General features: G+C 34.8%; 1 protein-coding gene across 9 annotated transcripts in view; it reads left to right on the forward strand.

Annotated features, from left to right (window-relative positions):
• Window positions 1–19,722, forward strand: part of CACNA2D3 (calcium voltage-gated channel auxiliary subunit alpha2delta 3) — a 466,111-nt gene that overhangs the window by 414,054 nt on the left and 32,335 nt on the right. For all 9 annotated transcript variants that reach the window (XR_007379393.1, XR_007379392.1, XM_048957969.1 and 6 more), the window contains 4 exons: window positions 4,354–4,415; window positions 5,298–5,342; window positions 11,035–11,097; window positions 14,691–14,761. Coding sequence is in view for 7 of the 9 variants with exons in the window: in XM_048957969.1 (XP_048813926.1) it covers window positions 4,354–4,415; window positions 5,298–5,342; window positions 11,035–11,097; window positions 14,691–14,761 (241 nt within the window). In the remaining 2 variants the exon portion in view is untranslated. The remainder of the gene's footprint in view (window positions 1–4,353; window positions 4,416–5,297; window positions 5,343–11,034; window positions 11,098–14,690; window positions 14,762–19,722) is intronic.

Raw genomic sequence — 19,722 nt, forward strand, 5'->3', positions numbered from 1 at the left:
CCTGAAAAAAAACCATCGCTTTTTCATGTTAAATTTCTGGCCATCTTTTTTTTTTTTTTTTTTAATAAAGGAAATGAAAATGATAGATAGGTATAGATTGAATAGAAAGATCACTGAGATCAAGAAGAATATTGAATGAAGTGTGAAGTTTGGAAGACTGAAACTGAATTTTACTGTGCTAGTAAACTGTAACTGGGACTAGAGGCAGCCTGAGAAGTACACATTCAATGAGTGCTAATTCATTTCTTGCTTAATGTAACCTGAAAGAATTAATATTACTGAGAACATAACCATAATTATATTACTACATATTACCATATTCTGTTGAAATACCTTTAATTTATTAGCTAACCCTTTTTGTATTGAGAAAACAACTAACTATTTTTAATTATAATACCTAAAACGTTTTGTACAGAACCTAACATAAATATCTTACAGATATTTGTAAATACTTAGAAAAACATCAGCTTTGGATGTGAGATACTTCAGCTAATCTCTAACAGAGGTACTTTTTGGCAGTTGTGCTGCTTATTGCTCAATATTGTACCATGGAGCATAATATTCTGCCTCTTAAGCTTTGGATAAGCCGAAACTAAAGACAGAAAGATTTCGAACTGAATCAAAGACTTAGATTATAGACAAAAGAAATGCAGTCAGTTTTTTTGTAAGTAATTAAATCTGTTCTAGAATAATTCACATTTACTTTTTTAGGTATTTTAATTGATATTAAGAGATAATAGAAGTAGTTGGAAAGAAACAGATCTTAAGGAGTCTCAGCTTAATGCACAAAGGTGGTACAGGTAAAGAAAAATAATCCTGCTGCAAGTCTGTCTCCAAGATTTATTATTTTGAAAGCAAATTAAGCCTCCCTTAAGATAATTCCATCAGAAAAAGGATGTCCAATTATCCTTAAAATGTTGAGCATCTTTTATGTATGATAAATTACCTTAGGCTATCTATACTCTACTGTGGAAAAAGGGAATAGATACTTTATGATATTTCTTTAATCTTGCTAATCTTCTGCTTTTGTATAGTGTTAAGTTCTATGATATTCTACAGAATGGAAACCCTTTTACATTTTACTGCTTTTTCCTTCAGTCTGTGGATTTGATTATCTCTCCCAGGTTTATAGGGAGTTTCATCTCCTCTCATGCTTGAAATAAATCAGTCTGCTCTGTTTTCCTCTCTCATTTTAAGTAGGAGTTGGGCCTTTTTACATAGAGTACAAGAACTCTTATAATTCCCTACACAGAACAAGACTAATTTATTGAGGGAGGATTTCCTTATCATTCTGTCTGTTTGCTTAACCATGGAGATTTTGAGATGAATACAAGCAATTCTGATCTATTCAAATAATTTATTTGTTTTCTTAGATTTTTTCCTTGATACTAAAAGGGCCTGAGTTCTGTGGAAGTTGAGCCCTTCCCAATAACTTTATTCTTACAGCATCCTACAAAAAACAATGAATTATTACCTTCAACCTTGGAATAAATGCATAAGGAAATGGAAATGGATTATTTAAAAATTAATGGAGCCAAGAAATTAAATTGATAGTTCTTAAACTTCTTAATTTAATAGAGTATGTGCTACAAAATACCAATCACTGTATTAAACAGAGGAAAAAAATGTCGAATGTCTGCTATCCATGCACAGCATTAAAGCTGCTTATTGAAGTTGCCTAAGTAAATTTGATAGTATGGTTGACACAATTACTTGGATTTGGAGTATTCATATGAAATGATACATTTTGTGTTACAGAAAATTGACAAGTACGTGAAGAAAGAGCCTTCATGCCTCTCTGGTAGCTCCCATTAGCTGAACATGTAGCCAGCTTATAAAACATAAATTTAAATACAAAAATAAATGCCAGCACAAATATTTTGTTCTGAAGTTCTCAATGCTGATGAACTAGAGATTATTCATAAGAACATATTGGTTCTGAAACCAAAAATATCCTGCACTGGAAAAGCTCAGAGGAAAGCATGTGAAGATGCTTTAGTATCACCTTAGGAATTGAAAAAAAATGTAGAGAATATGTAAAAAAAAAAAAGTAGAATAGAGATGTTAATTCTTTTAAATAAAGGTTAATCCTATACTTACTAACTGAGTTACAGAAAAATAAATGTCATTTATTATATGTCACATAAGAAATATAGAAGTTATTCAGTGACATAAAAGTTGTGATGTCATATTTTTCATGAAGGGGAAAAAAAAAAGGTAAAACAATGGTGAGATGAAAATCTCACAGCAAGACACCCCTATTCAAAGCAAATCCCTAATGCTGTCTTCACTGTACAATGTATATGGGAGATATGTTTTCTCCTCCAATCTTGAAACATAGGTACAAATCATGTAGCTGTTCATTAAAAAACAACAACAACAACAACAAAAAACAAAAAACAAACAATTACAAGGATTGCAAATCTATCATATGGGAAATACATATTTTGTTGTGTGTTATACTCAGAAAGTTGCCACTGTGACTGAATGACCTTGAGCAGAGCAGGCAAAAGTTTAAATTTTTAAGTTTACCTCATTCAGTGATATTGTACCTGAGAGATAGATGATAGAGCTCTTCTGGAAGTTAGGTATGGAAATAAATGGAATCAATCTTGAAAAAGGAAGGAAGGAAGGCAGTAACTGGTAAAGTCTGGACTCACTTTCTACAATAACTACATTACTCTTGAGAGTGTGTTTGCTTGAGAGAGAGCGAGTTCAGTATTCATTCCTGGTCTCTTATATCTCATCATAGTTTCCCTAAGTATCAAAATTCATAGAGCTAATTTTGTGAAAATAAAGCTGTAACTGTCTGTGTCCTCTCATTCTCATGAAGAAGGATGCTCTACATTTCACAGAAATTAGTCCAAAGACTTCAGCTGTCTGTGCTACAGCATTCCATCATGCAACTGATTAAAACATTCACATGGAATGTTTTACAGATGAGCTTTCTTGTAAATATCTTGTTTCTTTTCAGAATTTGTCTCGTGGTATGAAATTTACACTGGTCACTGGAAGACCTTTAGAACACGTTTGTTTTATTTAAGAGTCTAGACTACATAGTTAGCTTTTCACATTTTAGACTTTATTCTAAGAATCATAAAATAGTTCAGATTGGGAGGATTCTCCTGACGTCCAAACTCCTGCATAAGGTTACGTATACATACAATTTAATTACATGAGAAATGATATTTTAATGATTTCTTTACAAGTTTGAGGCTTTGACTGCTCAAGGTAAGTCTAGGCTTTGAATCAGCATGATACCTACTTCTGTATCTGTTGATCATGCAGTTTCTTCAATGATTCGAAAAGAAATGTTCACGTGTGTAAAACAAGACATAGACTGTGCTTGATGAAATCTAGGAAATACAAGCTGGTGTGTTTACATTAACTTATAGATGCTGAAATGCATGTCTACAAGTGTAACGTGAGATTGAAATTTCAAATACTGGTATAGCAGATATTTCTGTGTTTGAGATGTATTTGTGGAAACTTCCTGAGAGTATGCATTTCCTCCATTTCAGAAAAAGGAATGAGATGTGCAGATCACCTGCATACTAGGAGTAAACCTAAAGGCAAAGAACAGATGTAGAAAACATGTGTTGCATGGCTGTCAGACAGCATCTCCTCATTGACTGTAAAATAAATTACTAGACAATAAAATGCAGTTGGAGAGAGTTTCTTCTGGATTTCATTCTAAAGAAGAGATGGATTTCTGTCCTTACTCTGTTAAGCAAAGACGTCAATGAGTTATTGATAGTAAAAAACTATTTATAACCCACTATGCACATACCTTTTCCTGCCTGCTAAGACAGAAGAAAAATATGTTCATGACATCAGCATGTTTATATTTGCAAAAAAACAATTACCGATGATAAAAAGGTAAATATGTTTTCTTATGATTCTTAGTGTGGATCCAATATAAGGAATGAGAAAATGAAATTTTGTTCAAGTTTCCTATACATGATCACTTGAAATATTAACCAAGTCTCCTGTTGTTTTAGCACATTTGTGTGTTTCAGCACGTAGAGCTGAGAGTGTGTTCCTACAGCTGTTGTATTACCATCAGTAGAATATTAATTTGAGATAGGTTTGAACATAAATATCTTCAGCTTGTGCTTCTTTTGAGTAATATGGAGATGTCTGTAATTTCAGTGTTTTCCTTGTGTAATTGTCACATTGTATTAGTAATATTTGAAATATAATTATGTGCTCTCCTATTTAATCACTAGTGTCTTTTTATTATGGGACTTTCTTTCCCTCTTTATTATAGGAGTATTTCTGCTTTTGATTTATTTCAAATCATAGTTTTGAAGCAATTATATAACATACTGTTTTTATTTATGTATTTCCCAGCTGTAGGTATACAGATGAAACTTGAATTTTTCCAGCGTAAATTTTGGACAGCAAGCAGACAGGTATGGAAATTTTCCTTGTCACTGAATTCACAACATCTTTCCAGCTGTGTAGTTGATCCACAATTACTTTGTCACAAAATTGCTGTAAAGCATTTTATTTGAAATATACCTCACATAAGTTGTTACACTATATTATAACCTTCTAGTTAATTGCAGATGAAAAGGATGTTCAGTATGCTTGATTCCATATTTGTGGAAACAAAGAAAACAGTTGTTATATATAAGGAGTTGCTTTGTTGATCTGACACATGTTAATTTTCTCCTTCAGATAAAAGGAAAACAGCAGACCAAGCTGTGATACCTATTCATTTTCAGTAATAGCAGAATTGAACCTTCTTGCAAACCTAGTGCCTTTCTTCTGACATTGGGTTAATTGCAGCATCACCTAAATCAGTCAACTAAACGATGTGACTGAATTATGCTTGGCATCTATAGTATTTGATAAACTATCGCTAAGATGTTTAGGATATATAGCATGTGTATTCAGTGAAGGGAGTAAACATACACAATCATACACTTCCTGAGGATTCCAGAGAACATCTCCTAAAATGCATGTCCAACCCCTCCCTTCCTCCTCCCACCCCCCAATTAGAAAACCTTGTATTCTTACTGATGAATAATTTCCAAGCTTCTAAACAAAAGGAGATGATGATGTTTAAAACACTTGAAAGTGATACAGTGTGAGTGCAAACAGGAGCAGAAAAAGATTGGTGAACAGATATAACACTTTCCTTCTCTTGCTTTTAGAACAACTGGGGCCTTTGATAAAAATGTAATCAATTTCAACACCATTATAATAGCACTCACCTTATTCCTGAAACTGTCATTTTTCATAATCATCAATCTGGAATTGAAAATATTTATTTTTAATATTGTCTCTAGTGTGCATCTCTTGATGGCAGATGTGCAATAAGTTGTGATGATGAAGTAAGTATTTAACAGCTCTTTATTTTCCATTTATGTTTCCATTGCAGTAGAGCATGAACTTGATTATATGTACAGTGAGAGGTTCAGACAATTTCTGATGTAATTAGGCATTGCCTTCTAATTATTATGCAATTTATATAGTGAAACTCATTTTATAATTCCTTGTGAACATCCATTTATTTATGAGATTGACAGCGATACCTGAAATATGCATTGCAATAGATTCTGCTCAGGAATCCAGTTTTGGAAGTCACATGAAGATTCTCAAAGGTGTATTTTTATCTTCTTTGTTGTTCACCTGAGGTAAAAGCTAATCTAATATTCACGCTAGTATAAAACATGAACTTTAAGTTGAGCCTATGCAGAATGGATACAAAAATAGCACTTCAGAAATAGGAAAGAAGTAGTCTGAGTCAGTAGTTCTTAATTAATGCACCGAAGGGGTTGTTTAAGTAACGTGTATTTTGGTAAACTTTGGTAAATGAAAATAATATATTAGGTATCTTACGTATAGATTTCTGCAAAGCATATGATATCCGACTATATGATCTTTTGATTAAGCAATTTATCATAAGTTAAATGAATCAAAAAGAGGTTAACAAAGCACAAGCTGCATTTATATGTGTGGAGGAGTTAGATGCATGAGATCATAGAAAATCAGGGTTGCATTTTTGTTATTGTATCATATATAGTTCTAATTGGCATTTTGGAAAAAAAAAACATAGACTTTTACTGATGACAGCCCTGTGTGATCTCCAAACTGAGCAATGGTGGAGGAGACCGGGATCACCAGATAACTGTGCTAGAACAAAATACATTTATTTAGGTATGATGAAACCTTAATTCGTAGGACTAGAAATAAAAACTGCAGGCTGTAGTTGTATAACTCAGAAGCACTACCCTGAAAAATGATGATTCTAGTAATTCTAGAACCACAGGAGATAATCAGATGAATAAGACATCCTCTTTTTATACGTGCCCTAAAGAACTATTGCAAAACACATGTAAAAAGCAAGCGTCTGTTTGCATCTGTAATTTGTGCTGATGTAATATTTTTTACAATCTTTTTTAACATAGAATAACATTTTTTATACAACTGTAAAGTTTTTATACAGTTTTATTCTGTTTTGTTTTATACATGCTCAGTTGTTTTCAGGCCAGCTGCTCTTAGTATCACCAGATGTGAGCAGTCAGTGCAGTCTCAGTTTCTGCTGCCACTTACATCCTTCTCAACAAAGCGCTACATACAGTACGCGTCTAGCAAACTGAAATACTGTTCTGCAAACTCTGATGCTTAAACAGTCCCTCCTCATCTCTTCTCTTGAAGCTGTTTCTTCCAAAGATCTTGAAGTTCTCACAAGTTTCTGTCATTAATTATTAAAATAGGTACCACAATGTATTATTTGTATTATTCCATAAGTCTTTATTTTTTCCCTTTTTCTGCTGTCGCTTCTTTTCTGACTTCTAGTCTCTACGTAACAATCTCTTTCTGACTATTTTAGATATTAATGAGACTTTCCATTCTTTCTGCAGAGATGCTGCATGTCCTATATTAATGTATTTTTCCTAAAATCACAGCATTTTCCACCTCTACCAGTGTCTTGACTGCACTCCTACCTATTCCATAGTAGATTCATTGGGAGTATGTTGTCTAGCACTAAATTTATTCATGGCTGTTTAGCACATAAAAAAAAAATTAGTGATGACAAATATATTTACATAAAGTGAAATAACTCCTATGGTCAAAAATGTTCACAAATGTATTTGAGGAGCTCTTTCTGACATTTGCTATTATTACTTTCTCTCTCTCTCTCTCTCTCTCTCTCTCTATATATATATATATATATATACAAGGCAAACAATTTCAATTTTTGGATTCGTTTGGTGAAAATTCATGTATAAAAAGTTTAAATTATGCATAATCTCTATTAGAAATTTCACTGGTACGATTCTACTTCATAACTCCAAATACTTTGATGCTGAAACGTGTTTTATTGAAAAACGAGTCCAGGACATAAATTTGTAAATTCAATTTTCTCGGAGACTTTCAAGGCAAGGCTGGATAAGGCCCTGGATAACCTGATCTAGCTGTGGTGTCCCTGTTCATTGCATGGGAGTTGGACTAGATGCCCTCAGAAGTTCCTTCCAACTCTAAGGATTCTATGATTCTATGATATGAAATTCACAAAAACCATTCCAGGGATGAAGGTGAAAGTTGAGACATCAGCAATTGCAAAAGTTGAGCACTGACTTCTTCAGCAGATCAAATCAGCATACCTCATATACCAGAACCTCTAACAGTTGGAAGTCAGAAATAACAAGAAATAATTGGAAAATTTTGCAGTAAGCCAAACACAGAACTATGACGATCATGCCGTCTTTGGCATGAAATAGACCTTAGTCCATTTGTACCACAGTAGTGGTACACACTTTCTTGTGTAAGGCATTCTCTCAGCAACATGTTTAGCTGCTCCATCAAAACAGGAACTTAAGGATATTATCATGACTGGAGAAGTATTTTTTGTACGTCATGACAAAGAACCAAGAATAAAGTAAAAAAGATTTCAACATTCTAAAAATAATCCACTTTTTTCTTTTTATTCCTTTGTCTAGTTAGTAAAAATAGGCATACTTTGCTGAGTATTCATGCAGAACTTCCTTTGGTATGCAAAGAAAGCACAGTCCGTTTAAAAGCTATTCTGCTATTCAGCTGTTTTCACTTGACACCAGCAGGAGCCACATAAGCAAAGGGAGAAATTCAGTAATAGTGTGAACCTAGGTAATGTAGATGTTTCAAGATTTTTATTGCATTTTATTTTATATTTTATTGTATTTTATTTTTGTAATGACAAAACATATTATTAATCTGACAAATGCTATAGGTATTCTTTAATATTTCAAAGCTGCCTTATCTCAACAGTAAGAAAATCTCTGCTGAGCAATTACTAAACAAATTAAAGCACTTAGAAGTATTAAGAAATGAAATTAATAGAAATAGATAGGCACAATATTCACATGAAACTAGCTGACGTGTCCTTGTAATAATTTTGATTGTAAAATACAGTAGCATGACAGATTTGCAATTCCTCAGAAATAATTTTTTTTATTCTTTTACAGCTTTGGATTTGCTCTTTTTTTTGTTTGTTTGTTTTTTGTTTTCCAAGTGCCTCACATTTTATTTTAGTTTTTTGTTTTCTTTCTTTTTCATATTTAGTTTTGTAATCCATATAGCATTCCATTACTGTTATATATTGGAGCTGTGACAAATACATAGAGGACTTGAACTTGATCAAAGTTACTGTGCTCCAAATGTGTTCTCAGACCTCAGTCAACATTCTTGGTGTGTTTATTCTGGACTTCATGCCTGCTGTATTTTACAAGCTCAGGGACTCTCTACCTGTGGAACATTCCCTTGAAATCTCAAGTTCATTGAACTTGAACCTTTGGGCAAACCTGTGCATAGTTCACTTCCAACACCTGTGAGCCATTGTGAATTAAGCCTTTTTCATACAGCTCTAGTCTATGCAAATGTTATTATCCTATGCATTAATTTTGCATTTGACATTTTCTGTTTCAGATTTGCTGAAAGTAAATGCACCCTACTGTGCTTTGTCAGTGCTAAGTTTCATCTGAAAATGATTCTTTAATGCAGTACTGGATAGCAAAAGTTATTTATCTTGCTGGTGGGTAGATGAATGAATGGCCTAAATTTCTCAGTTTCTAAAATGGGTAGAAGTAGAAACCCTATTATCTTCACACAGCAAAATGCAAATTCTTCCAACTGCCCATATGAAATAGCAATTCTAAGTTGTTAATATAATTTTGAATTTTGGAAAATACTAATTGCATGACTATGGCATAGAGATTCAATACATGATTACTAATTCTTTTGTCAGGACAGTGGTTTTCCAGTTGGATATAATCCATGAGCTATGAAATGATGTCCACGCTCTCCTGTCCAGTGTAACTACTCTTCAACATTTTCCATGCTGTGCAGAAATACTATTTCTAATGCTCTGTCTTTGGATTAATCTTTCATCCAAAGACAACTGCAAATATGTATCCTTGAAAGAGGTCTTTGTTGACTTAGTTCCTCTCCTACGAAGTTCGTGGGAGGTTTATGGTTTACTTAGGGGATAGAAGTGTTCTGGAGTTACAGTCTACTTCTGAAATTCCACTCTTCATACACCACTGAGGTTAAGTAGTTGCCTCTTCTGAATGCATTAGCTCTACTCAGATCTTTGCCAGTGTCATCAGCTTTTCACATTACGTTTGCCAATTTTTGGTTTTCTGGCAGATCGAAGGTTGGAAATTAGTTGTTTCAGACTTCCTTTTTGACAGGTTTTCTGCCACTGGGGTGGTTTGAAGCTTACGTTCCCCTATTAGAACGCATATCCTACACTTGTGTTAGGGAATTACATTCTTTTCAAACTTTTGCCTGGTTTGAGTTTCTTTTAATATTTTTTTTCCTTTAAAAACAACAACACAACAAAAGCTCAAACAAAAATAAACAAACAAACAAACAAAACAACTTAAATTCCTGGCAACATTTCTTTAAAACAATTCTGTAAATTCCTTCTGAAGTCCCATAGAACAGAAACAACACATGGAACAGAGTCAGAGTCAGACTCACCCAGAAATCTTGAAAAATCAAATTGTACAAGTGCTGCTGCAGGATCACCCACGCTTTTCTTTCAAAAACTGCAAAGAGATTTTACTGCATGCACAGAGTAGCACATTTCACCATCTTTCTGTTCAGCCTCTTCACAGCAGGAAAGGTTTTGAATTAAAAGCAAAGCTATGATGATTTCTGTGTTGGAAGCCATCCTATTTTTTTTTTTTTTTTTTAACAAAGATGTCACTAGAAACATTAGCTGATTTAGACCAATGATAGAAATATGTTATAGATTTAACACTGAGGTAGGTTTTTGGCAATGATGAAGAGAAACTGAGTTATATCATGGTTTGAGTTGTACCTTATGCTTAAACTCCGAAGCACAGTAATTAAAACTTTGCCTGTAGCGAATAACTCACTTGAGGTTAAAATAGAGTATGAATGTATAGAGGGAAGCACTGATTTCAGTTTATCTTGCTATATGCAAGTTATAAGTCTGACCTACGAAATGCTAACAGTCTTACCTCTGGATCCAGTTCCCAATTAAAAACACAATTTGAAAAGCTTTAGGAGACCTGTGGGGCCTCTTATGCAGAAGTTTCTGGTTCCCTCCCCCTCTGACCAAATTAAAAAATATTACCTGGTCCCCTGTTAGTCCTCCAGGCAGACACTGTGTTTTCATTAATACATCATTAGGGTAATGACATTGTGCTGATGTTTTTCTCCCAACACAGGATAAGCAATCAGTAGTAGCAGCTCTGTGCCTTTGCAACTTTGTTACAAGGAATTATTTTTAAGAATGAATTAAAAAAAAAACTATGACCCTGTTCTTTTTATATTTGTTTACAGCTTATCTTACATCCTCTCTTTCTATATACATCTTTTTGTTTTGCATGAACTATATGCATAAAAATCTAGATCAGATAGCATCCCATTGGTGGAGACTTAGAAGTTAGGTTAGCCATTAGAAGGACCTGATGGCTTTATTTGTTTAGAATGTCATTTGGAAGTAAATGAAATAACATTACTGCATCCCAAAACTAACGTTAGAACTGAATGATGGTATTACTTTTTCAGGCAATCAACTGTTACCTAATAGACAACAATGGATTTATCCTAGTGTCTGAAGACTATGGGCAGGTAAGTGAAAGATTTTTATTCAGCCCTCTCATGTAGCACATTTATGTAATTGTTATTCTTAAATAGGTCACTGTCTTAAAACGTTAAGTAACTAGTAGCATAACACTGAAAACTTCCAACAATAAAATGTGACAGAAGCTCAGTTTCTATCTCCCACTGGTGTGGGTTCTGCTCTTAAACTCCTAAACGTTCCTTCAGAAGGCTTTTTTTGCTGCAAGAAGGTCTGCCTTCCATAAGACCTTTTTACCCCCAGTACAAAGAGTCTCTGTGGAATTTTGCCACCAGTAAAGTGTGAGAAGAGAGTGAGAAGGCTGGGGATGTAGAACTCTTATATTCAAACTTCAGATAATTAAATGATATGCAGCTGTTTGTTGAATTTACTTTCTGAGTACATTACAGTTACTGGTGGATAAAAACTAAGCACGACAATATATAGGACAAGGATCATGATTCATGGAGACCATTCAAAACATTTATTTGCTCTGCTTCTTGGAAAGTGACTGAAGAATGTATAGCAGTTCCATTCAGTGAGCTGTATGAAGAACCCACCACTATCTTCATTAACTTTGCCTGGAAATAGTTGGGATGGTGCCCCAGTTATGCCAGAGTTTTCTGAAGTTGAATTTCTTTTATGTGTTGATACTCTGAATAGGATTTACACATATTCTTACTTAGCCCTTAGGTGAATTAAATTTGTTGTGACGAGGTTGGTTACTGAGAAACATAGCTATCATAAAGAGCTCTGGGTGACTTAGAAGAGTGACTTGAGAGGAGAGCTACAAAAAAACAAACCTCTAAATGGATGGTGAAAAAGAAGCCAAACTGCATTTTGCTTTTAGATTTAAAACATGAAATACATCAACTTTAAATCTAACATTTCTGAAAGTAAAAAGGTACGGATTTTTTTTTCATAGCTCTGAAGTAGCTGGATAACATTTCCTCAGTGTCCCTCTGTACCTCGTTCCATTTTGGTTGATGCTTTGAAAAGTGTGTTAGCAGGTAGTAAACAAGGGAAGCAAACTTATTCTGAAACGTTTGTTCTTCCTATACTATACTAGAGCATTAACTGCTCAACAGATAATGTGCTGTGCTTTGAAGTAATCATTCTTCACAATATGTTGTCTTCATGCAAAACCAAGGACTGAAATTTAATATTTTGTTTTACTTTATTACATACATTGCTTTATCGTTTTGGAATGTCAAGCATGTTGTGAATATAATTCCAAGATGGACCCATAAAATTACATGAACCAAAAATATGATGTTATTTAAATGTTATTTAAATGTTATGTTAGAAACAGTGGTGGTGGTGTTGTTTTTTTTTCTCTACCTATTAAGTACGTATTTTTACTTAGTTAAGCCAAAGAGTAACACTCATTGTAGAATAATCTTGATGCACTGAAAACTTTTTATCTGGTTATTTTCCCAGATTATTGTGTGCAAGTGTGTATACAATTGCATACAGTATTTTTGTACCTCATTTGCTAGCTGGTAGTTGGCTACAACCAATAAATATGATTAGGAAAACATTTTCCTTTGGTAGGTCATCTGATACTAGCCGGTACATTCCCTTGAAGAACCTATTATGGACAGATGCTGGGCAAACATTAGGCTAGACATGTGTAATGACTTAGATTTCAAGTTGCTACTGGTAAAGCATCAAAAATGTATGTGAGTCTAAAAGCCAAACTAGCATATCTGCTTTCTGGGAAAGAAGGAAAGTATCTGAGAATCATACACTGCTGACAGAATGTTAGGAAACAGGTGATAAAATGCAGATTTTTCAAGAACCCTACTGGCAAGATTTATGGAATCTTGTTCCTATGTCACTGCCTCCTGATGTACATATATAGGGAGAAAACCTTTCTGCCATATCATGGCATAAGGTGCTAATTCCTCTTCTGCCATATCCAGCACTGGTAGCTCCTTCAAATATTTAGCTGCTTAACTGCTGTTAAACTCAACCATTAGTTAGGACAGATCTAAGCCACAGATGGTGAGTTTTGTTGATGTAACACTGAAGTTAATAGTATGATAATTACAGTCTATGCTTTTTACACACATATATCTATATATATGTATGTACACACTCTTTCTTTGTTGAGGAAGGAAGGAATAGGGAAGTGGGATGATGCTTTTTCAGTTACTCACCTTTCTGGGCTTATTTCAGTGCTGTTTTTCTTTGGACTTGCCAGAAATGGCCTGAACCACTCTAAAAGTCTTGTCCTGGGGCACTGTAATTCTTCATCTGAGTTACCACTAAATCCAAATATATTAAAAAATAACAATTGTTTGGGTGTTACTACTTTGGGGAGAACTAGCATTTACAAATGGAGCTTTTGTGGAAAGAACTGTCACTGAAATGTCTTCATAAGACTGAAGCATAACTTAATAAATCATGTTTATTGCTATCTAAGGTTATATAGTCATTTATGGTTTGGGCTTTTTGACATTAGCTGACTGCCTCTCCCATAGTTAGGATAATCTTTCTTCATCAGTCAACCAGCGCTATTGAAGCTAGTATTTTTAGTCATATAAACTACAAATGTTCCTCTTGTTTCTAGGAGATTTTGCACACCCATATGTTTTGGAAAATGTTCCAAGTTTCCCCTGAGTTTAAAAAAAGAAAAAAAGGCAATACTTGCTTTTTAGGTAGAGGAATGCATTTTCTTGGCTTGGACTGTAACTTCTCTGCCTGCAAACTCCCAGGTGCATACTTGAGGTCAAGTAAGTTCCTTGTAATGGAATTGGCGTTTAGTTCATACAAAACCTATGGAATTTGTGCAATTTGAGAGTGTAGTGCCCTTTCCACCAATAAATTGTGGGATTTCTCCCTTTAAACACGATGGAGAACTTATCCGATCCTTATGGGAGTTGGGGTCCTCAGATGAGAAAATGTCTTCCCAACCTAGAAAAAAAAAAAAAATGCTGTACATACAAGATTTTTGAATTCCATATGAATGGCTACAGAAAATGGAGTCACTTCCATGTTGCATACCGAATTCATAATGTGAATGTTTGCTTTCTCAAAAGAGATTTATTTTTATTAGTCCACATCTACTGAACAAGGATAGAATGAGTAATTCATCAGGCTGAGTGGTTTTAAGTATAAAATGACTTTGAATGAAGTTAAAATTTCTAGGACTGATGAAATGTACTGTCCTGGTTCCTTAAACAGGTCATGCAGGAATTATAAACAATGCTTTTTTATGACCGCTTATGAAATCCTCTCACAACCTGTTTATATCTTTCTGAGTAACATTTTAATCACAAGGGTTTGTGATCAGATTAATGTGTTTCCTTTGCAAGCTTTAGGTTGGGATGGCTTTTATTTCCGGTATTAGATGTTATATAATGTCCCTCAATCTATTGTATAAGCTCTCACATCTGCTCAGGGGTAATAATTTAGTCTGTATAACTTGCCGTGACTATGAAGTCCTCTTCAGTTTTTATGTAGCAATAGTCATGAAAACCTATCTATGTAGCTGTCAAACCGACTCTTGTCAGATCATAGAATATGCCAGTTTAAATTATATCCATTTTTGTTTTGCATTTTTCTACATCTGGTAATTTTTTGTATTTTTCCCTTGCAGACTGGTAACTTTTTTGGGGAGATTGAAGGGGCTGTGATGAACAAATTACTAACAATGGGCTCCTTTAAGAGGTAAGAATTACATCAGTGTTTTATCTCTTACAAAATGTTTCAAAAAAAAAAAAAACAAACAAAAAACCAACAAAATAAAACAAAACCAAAGTCATATAAAGAAAGGCCAAAATGGACAGCTTGGCTGGATTCTCATTATGCCTTTTTTTTCTGTATTCTGTATGATAATTTGATACCATACACATTTCATTAAACGTTCTGGAGACAGTCAACAGGGAGTTCCTTTTTTATTGGACTGTGATGCTAGAACCTTGTGCCTCTCCTGTTCCCACTGTGCTCAAGTGGAAATGAGATTAGACCATATCTACTACTGAACAGTTCTGAATAGCTCTAGAGCAAATCACTGATGAAGCATTAAACATCTTAACCCGTAAAAAGTTGGAGATTGCTCAAATCACATAGTGAATGATGCCCTATTGTTCTAAAAGTGTTCTGCCAGTAATTCTTCACCTCATATGTTAACTGACCTTTGAACATTTCTGTGACTATTGACTTAATCTTGCTATCATCATGACAATATAACTAATGGTGATTTGATGTGTTGTCCTTTGAAATAAATTAAGCATACTGGAAAAGTAAGAAAACTTTTCCTTGTAACTCAGCACCAAAGTCTTCATGGCTTTCACACATCCTGAGAACTGCTCCTTATCCCTTTGTCCCCTTCCAACTCATGCAAGAGCATGAGAGAAGTGCAGTCCATGTGCATAGCCCTTTTCACTTTTCTCTTACTGCACATTCTAGCATTAAAAAAATGACACATCGCTGTTCCCATCAACCACTGAATTTAGTTACTGCATGCAGGGTGTACACAGAGGCTTTCAAAACAGATGGCTTTTGTGTTTCCTGGGTAAAGCAGCTGTCTTAAAGGCAGAAAGCTTTCCATGTGTGTTGTAGGCAGAAAGCTTTTACTTTGTGCATTATAGCTGAATACCACTTGCAGTAAATGACTGACCTGAAATAGAAAGATCTAGCGCTCACTAAATCATCCTACATCCTCATTCTTTGAGGGTGGCAACCTTTATGTGTTTAGCATTACATTCTTAACATGTGCTATAAAAGGAAGTGAAGTAATACCTATTTATAGAATGAGCTCTACAATGGAAAGATCTGTTTATACAAAAGCTGAAGAATTTTATTTAATGCAAACAAAATAAAAAGTGCAGCTAAAATCAAAGGATAAAGCTATAATTAGTCGTCCCCCCCCCCCCCTTTTTTTTTTTCGTCCTGCCTAGAAAGCCTTTCAAACAGTGTATCTACTGAACAATTGATGGTGGTGAGCACCGCAACTGAGAAAACAAAGGCTACGCTTCTTGAGTATTCCACCTAGGCTGTGGTGGGCAGCAATTTGAAGTGGATCATTGGCTCAGGATATTTCTGGTCTGTAGCTATGAGGGAGTTACAGATAATGAAACCACTAGCTCCATGAAACAGAGCTGCAAGCTAAAGAAATGAAAACACGATGAGCCAATTATTTAAGAACAATAAACTGGTCATTGCCAATCAGTTAAAAACAGGAGAGAATCAAAGTGGTGTAATTGCTCTAAATGAGCCACCTGCTTTTCCTGCTGTACAGCAGATAGCTCAGTGCAGCAACAGAAAACAAAATGTCTTCGAGCTGTGCTGGATGAGATCTTTAAAATAAATTATTCCACTAACTTGAATGAAAAATATTTGCTACCTCTAATGAATAACTCAGGCACATGTACTGAATTTTTAAGGTTATTAATTGAGGGAAGTTGTGTTTCCAATATTTATTTATCTTATGGAATAAGAGAAGAGAAAAAAAGTAGAATGGCGCAGTGGCAAAATATATTATCTTGAAGGCACAACAGGATATACATTGCATTATCTGTGTCAATGCTGCTCTTAGCATGAAGGCAAAATGAGAGACCAAGCTCTGATCTTAGCCGTTCATTCCTGAGCCCGTCCTTCCATGCAACTTATTTCTAATACGAAATCTACCAACCAACAGCTGAAATAAACCTAACATTGCCCTCTCAGATCTCGTCTTGCTCCTTTTTCATTTGTTGTAGAGGTAGAAGGTTCCACAGTGCCTGATCTTCTCTGCAGAAGAGTTTCCTGACATGCCCCATAACTGTGGGGATGGGAGCCCTCTTCCTTTGCTACCAATAAGCTGAGTAGGAGTGCAGATACGTGCTGCTGCCTCGCAGATTCATACCGGCTTTCGGGCTCTCTGGCCACAAAAGGAATGAAATAACCCTTTGTGAGTTCACTCAACTACCACTCATTCGGAGGGATAGAGAAGTTCTTTTCAGGATTGAGCTGGAGGTGTTAAACAAAAGGGGGTTGTTTGCTCCTGACTATGTTTCTTTTCAACCTGCAGCAGGATGAAATTCAATTTTTGTGTTAGCTGTTTATTTTTTAAAGTGAACTTAAATACCTCCTTCCCTCCCTAATTTCTTTAAACTCAGTACTTCTTTTGAATTCTATTTATGTATATACGTGTGTATATTTTCTTAGTTTATGGATTTTATATTTAGAGGAAAAAATGGTATCAGTGTCTCCACAGCAACGTGACGTTCCATGATTTCTTTTAGCAAAATAATGTTTACCTTATACCCTGAATATTGCATACAATTAGTTAAAACATGATTTAAATTCATTATTAAATAAATTAAGATGTGCTTATGGAAAAGTATCTGCTTCACATAACAGAAAAAAATGTGTCTTTATTGATTCCTCAATACTCTGCTTATGTAAAAACAGTGGGGGGAAAAATGATGGCTCAAAGCATGAAAATATAAAGAAAAATAATAACATTCAGAAAATCAAGAGCCATCAAAGTAGTGAGATTCCTAAATAAATGAGTTTAGTAAATCTGTTATAGAAAATTTAATCTCTTGACTTGAAAGCAGCTTGGTACTTTCCAGTACAGAGAAACCCAATCAATTCCATAAGACAAATATGGAAGCAGCATCATTTCCTCTTAACAGTTTTGCTTCCACCAGGAGAAATCTGTGTTTTGGTGTCTCATGGTGTTAGGATAGTTGACAGAAATAGTGCATCCTCAAGTTCCAGCTTTTCCAGATGCTACGGCTCACTCTAATAAGCTCTTGTTGCTCTGAGAGCTTCCCTGGTTTCTTCCTTTTTCATCCTTTGTTCCTTTATCTTTACTCACATGTTTCCTAGTGAATAATGCATACTGTTTATGCCCTTATGGCACAATGCAGTCCAGTTCCTTCACCTGTGTTCTCTAAATGCACTTACATAGGGGCCGACTTTCATCTCGCTGACTTGACTCACTTCATACTCCAAACTTAACAAGTGTTTTGCCTCTGGGTTATAAGAGTATACAAAAATTCAAAACCCTTTGCTAAGCCACTCCAAGAGAGCAAAACATTTCTAAAGCCAAATTATGAAAACAGAAACTGTTTGATCAGGTTGCTAATTCCCACTGAGGCAGCGCAGCCTCCAAATGAAGGGTATTCTTCTGTTTAGTTTAGGCTACTTTGTCTTATTTAAGCATTTGATTCAATTAAATATTCTTGAAATTGTGTGAATATGACACTGCTGTATTTATAAATTGTATTTATTTTCACTTTGGAGAAGATCAGTACTAGGGTAAAGGAACAATTCCAGAAGGGTTTACTGAATCTGTTATTGGATAAATGTCAATTATAAAGATTCTATTTTTAGTAGTAATTTATTTTGTAAAAGTGAGCTCAAGATATACCCCATGTTTAGGGCATAAATACTAGAATCACAGAATGATTTAGATTGAAAGAAACCTTTGAAGCTCTTGTAGTGCTACCCTTCTGGCATGGGTGCAGACATCTTCCTCTAGGTCAGATTGCTCAAAGACCATCCAACCTGACTTTGAACATTTCCAGTGATAAGACACCTACAGCTTCTCTGGGGGACCTGTTCCAGTGTCTCAGCTCACTCATCATGAAAAATTTCTTCTTTATATGCAATTTAAGTCTACCCTCTTACAGCTTAAAACTGTCATTTCGCTATATGTCCTGGTAAAAAAAACTAATGAGCTTCGCAATTTATTTCCTCTCAAACATTATTATCATCTCCTGTATTAACTGTCATCTGCACTACAGAGTATTTATTAAGCATACACACTGATTCTTCAATTTCTAGATGAATAATATGTAATTATCCTACTCTGAAGAGTGACTTTCCATTTTCATCAATGAAATAGCTGTCAAAGAGAATAATACAGGAGACTGTCTAGTGCAGCATTACAAACAGACCTTGTTCCTAGCTGCATGCTGCTTGTAGGTACAAAATAACATACTTCACTGCCCTCTTGTCATCACCAATGACAAGGAACTAGACCTGATTTTTTTTCACATTTGCCAGATGTACATCTTGTACTCATGCTCTAAAACTCTCCTCTTGCTGTGTGGATGTTTTCCACTCCTATCTTGTCCTTGTGACATCTAAAATTAATGTCTCAAAACAGTTTGGTTGTAATTTGAATTTACATTTCTGTAAATATTGCTACTAATTTCATGGAGAGAATTAGTATTTTGGGATCCTTTTACCCACCTAAGGAGAAACTCAGACTTGTGCAATGTAAATGAATTGTCATTCTGTAAGCTGAAAATGCAGACTGAGTTATGGGTTTTATACATTTTATGCTCTGGAGCACTTTGGCAACTAGGAATAGTTGAATTCAAAGCAAAGGTATGTGATGACAAGTTCATTTTCTCAAAATGCTCTGATTTATTTTTAAGCTTTTTTTTTTTTTTTTTCATTTCCTTGGTGATGAAAAATATTAGTTTGACTGCTTCTGGATATTAATGATTTGTAAATGAAAGGAGAGCCAGAAAAGAAACAGTATATAACTTCATATGCTGTGCTGCTATCTCCCAACAGGGACCCTCTCTAGTCTTAAGACATAGACTTATGCTTCACAACATTCCATACTGTCCCTCCTTCTCCTCCTTGCAAGAGTATGAGGCAGGCTACACATCTTGTGTCTGGAT

Source organism: Lagopus muta, chromosome 11 (genome assembly GCF_023343835.1).
Source record: "Lagopus muta isolate bLagMut1 chromosome 11, bLagMut1 primary, whole genome shotgun sequence".
Classification (NCBI taxonomy): domain Eukaryota; kingdom Metazoa; phylum Chordata; class Aves; order Galliformes; family Phasianidae; genus Lagopus; species Lagopus muta.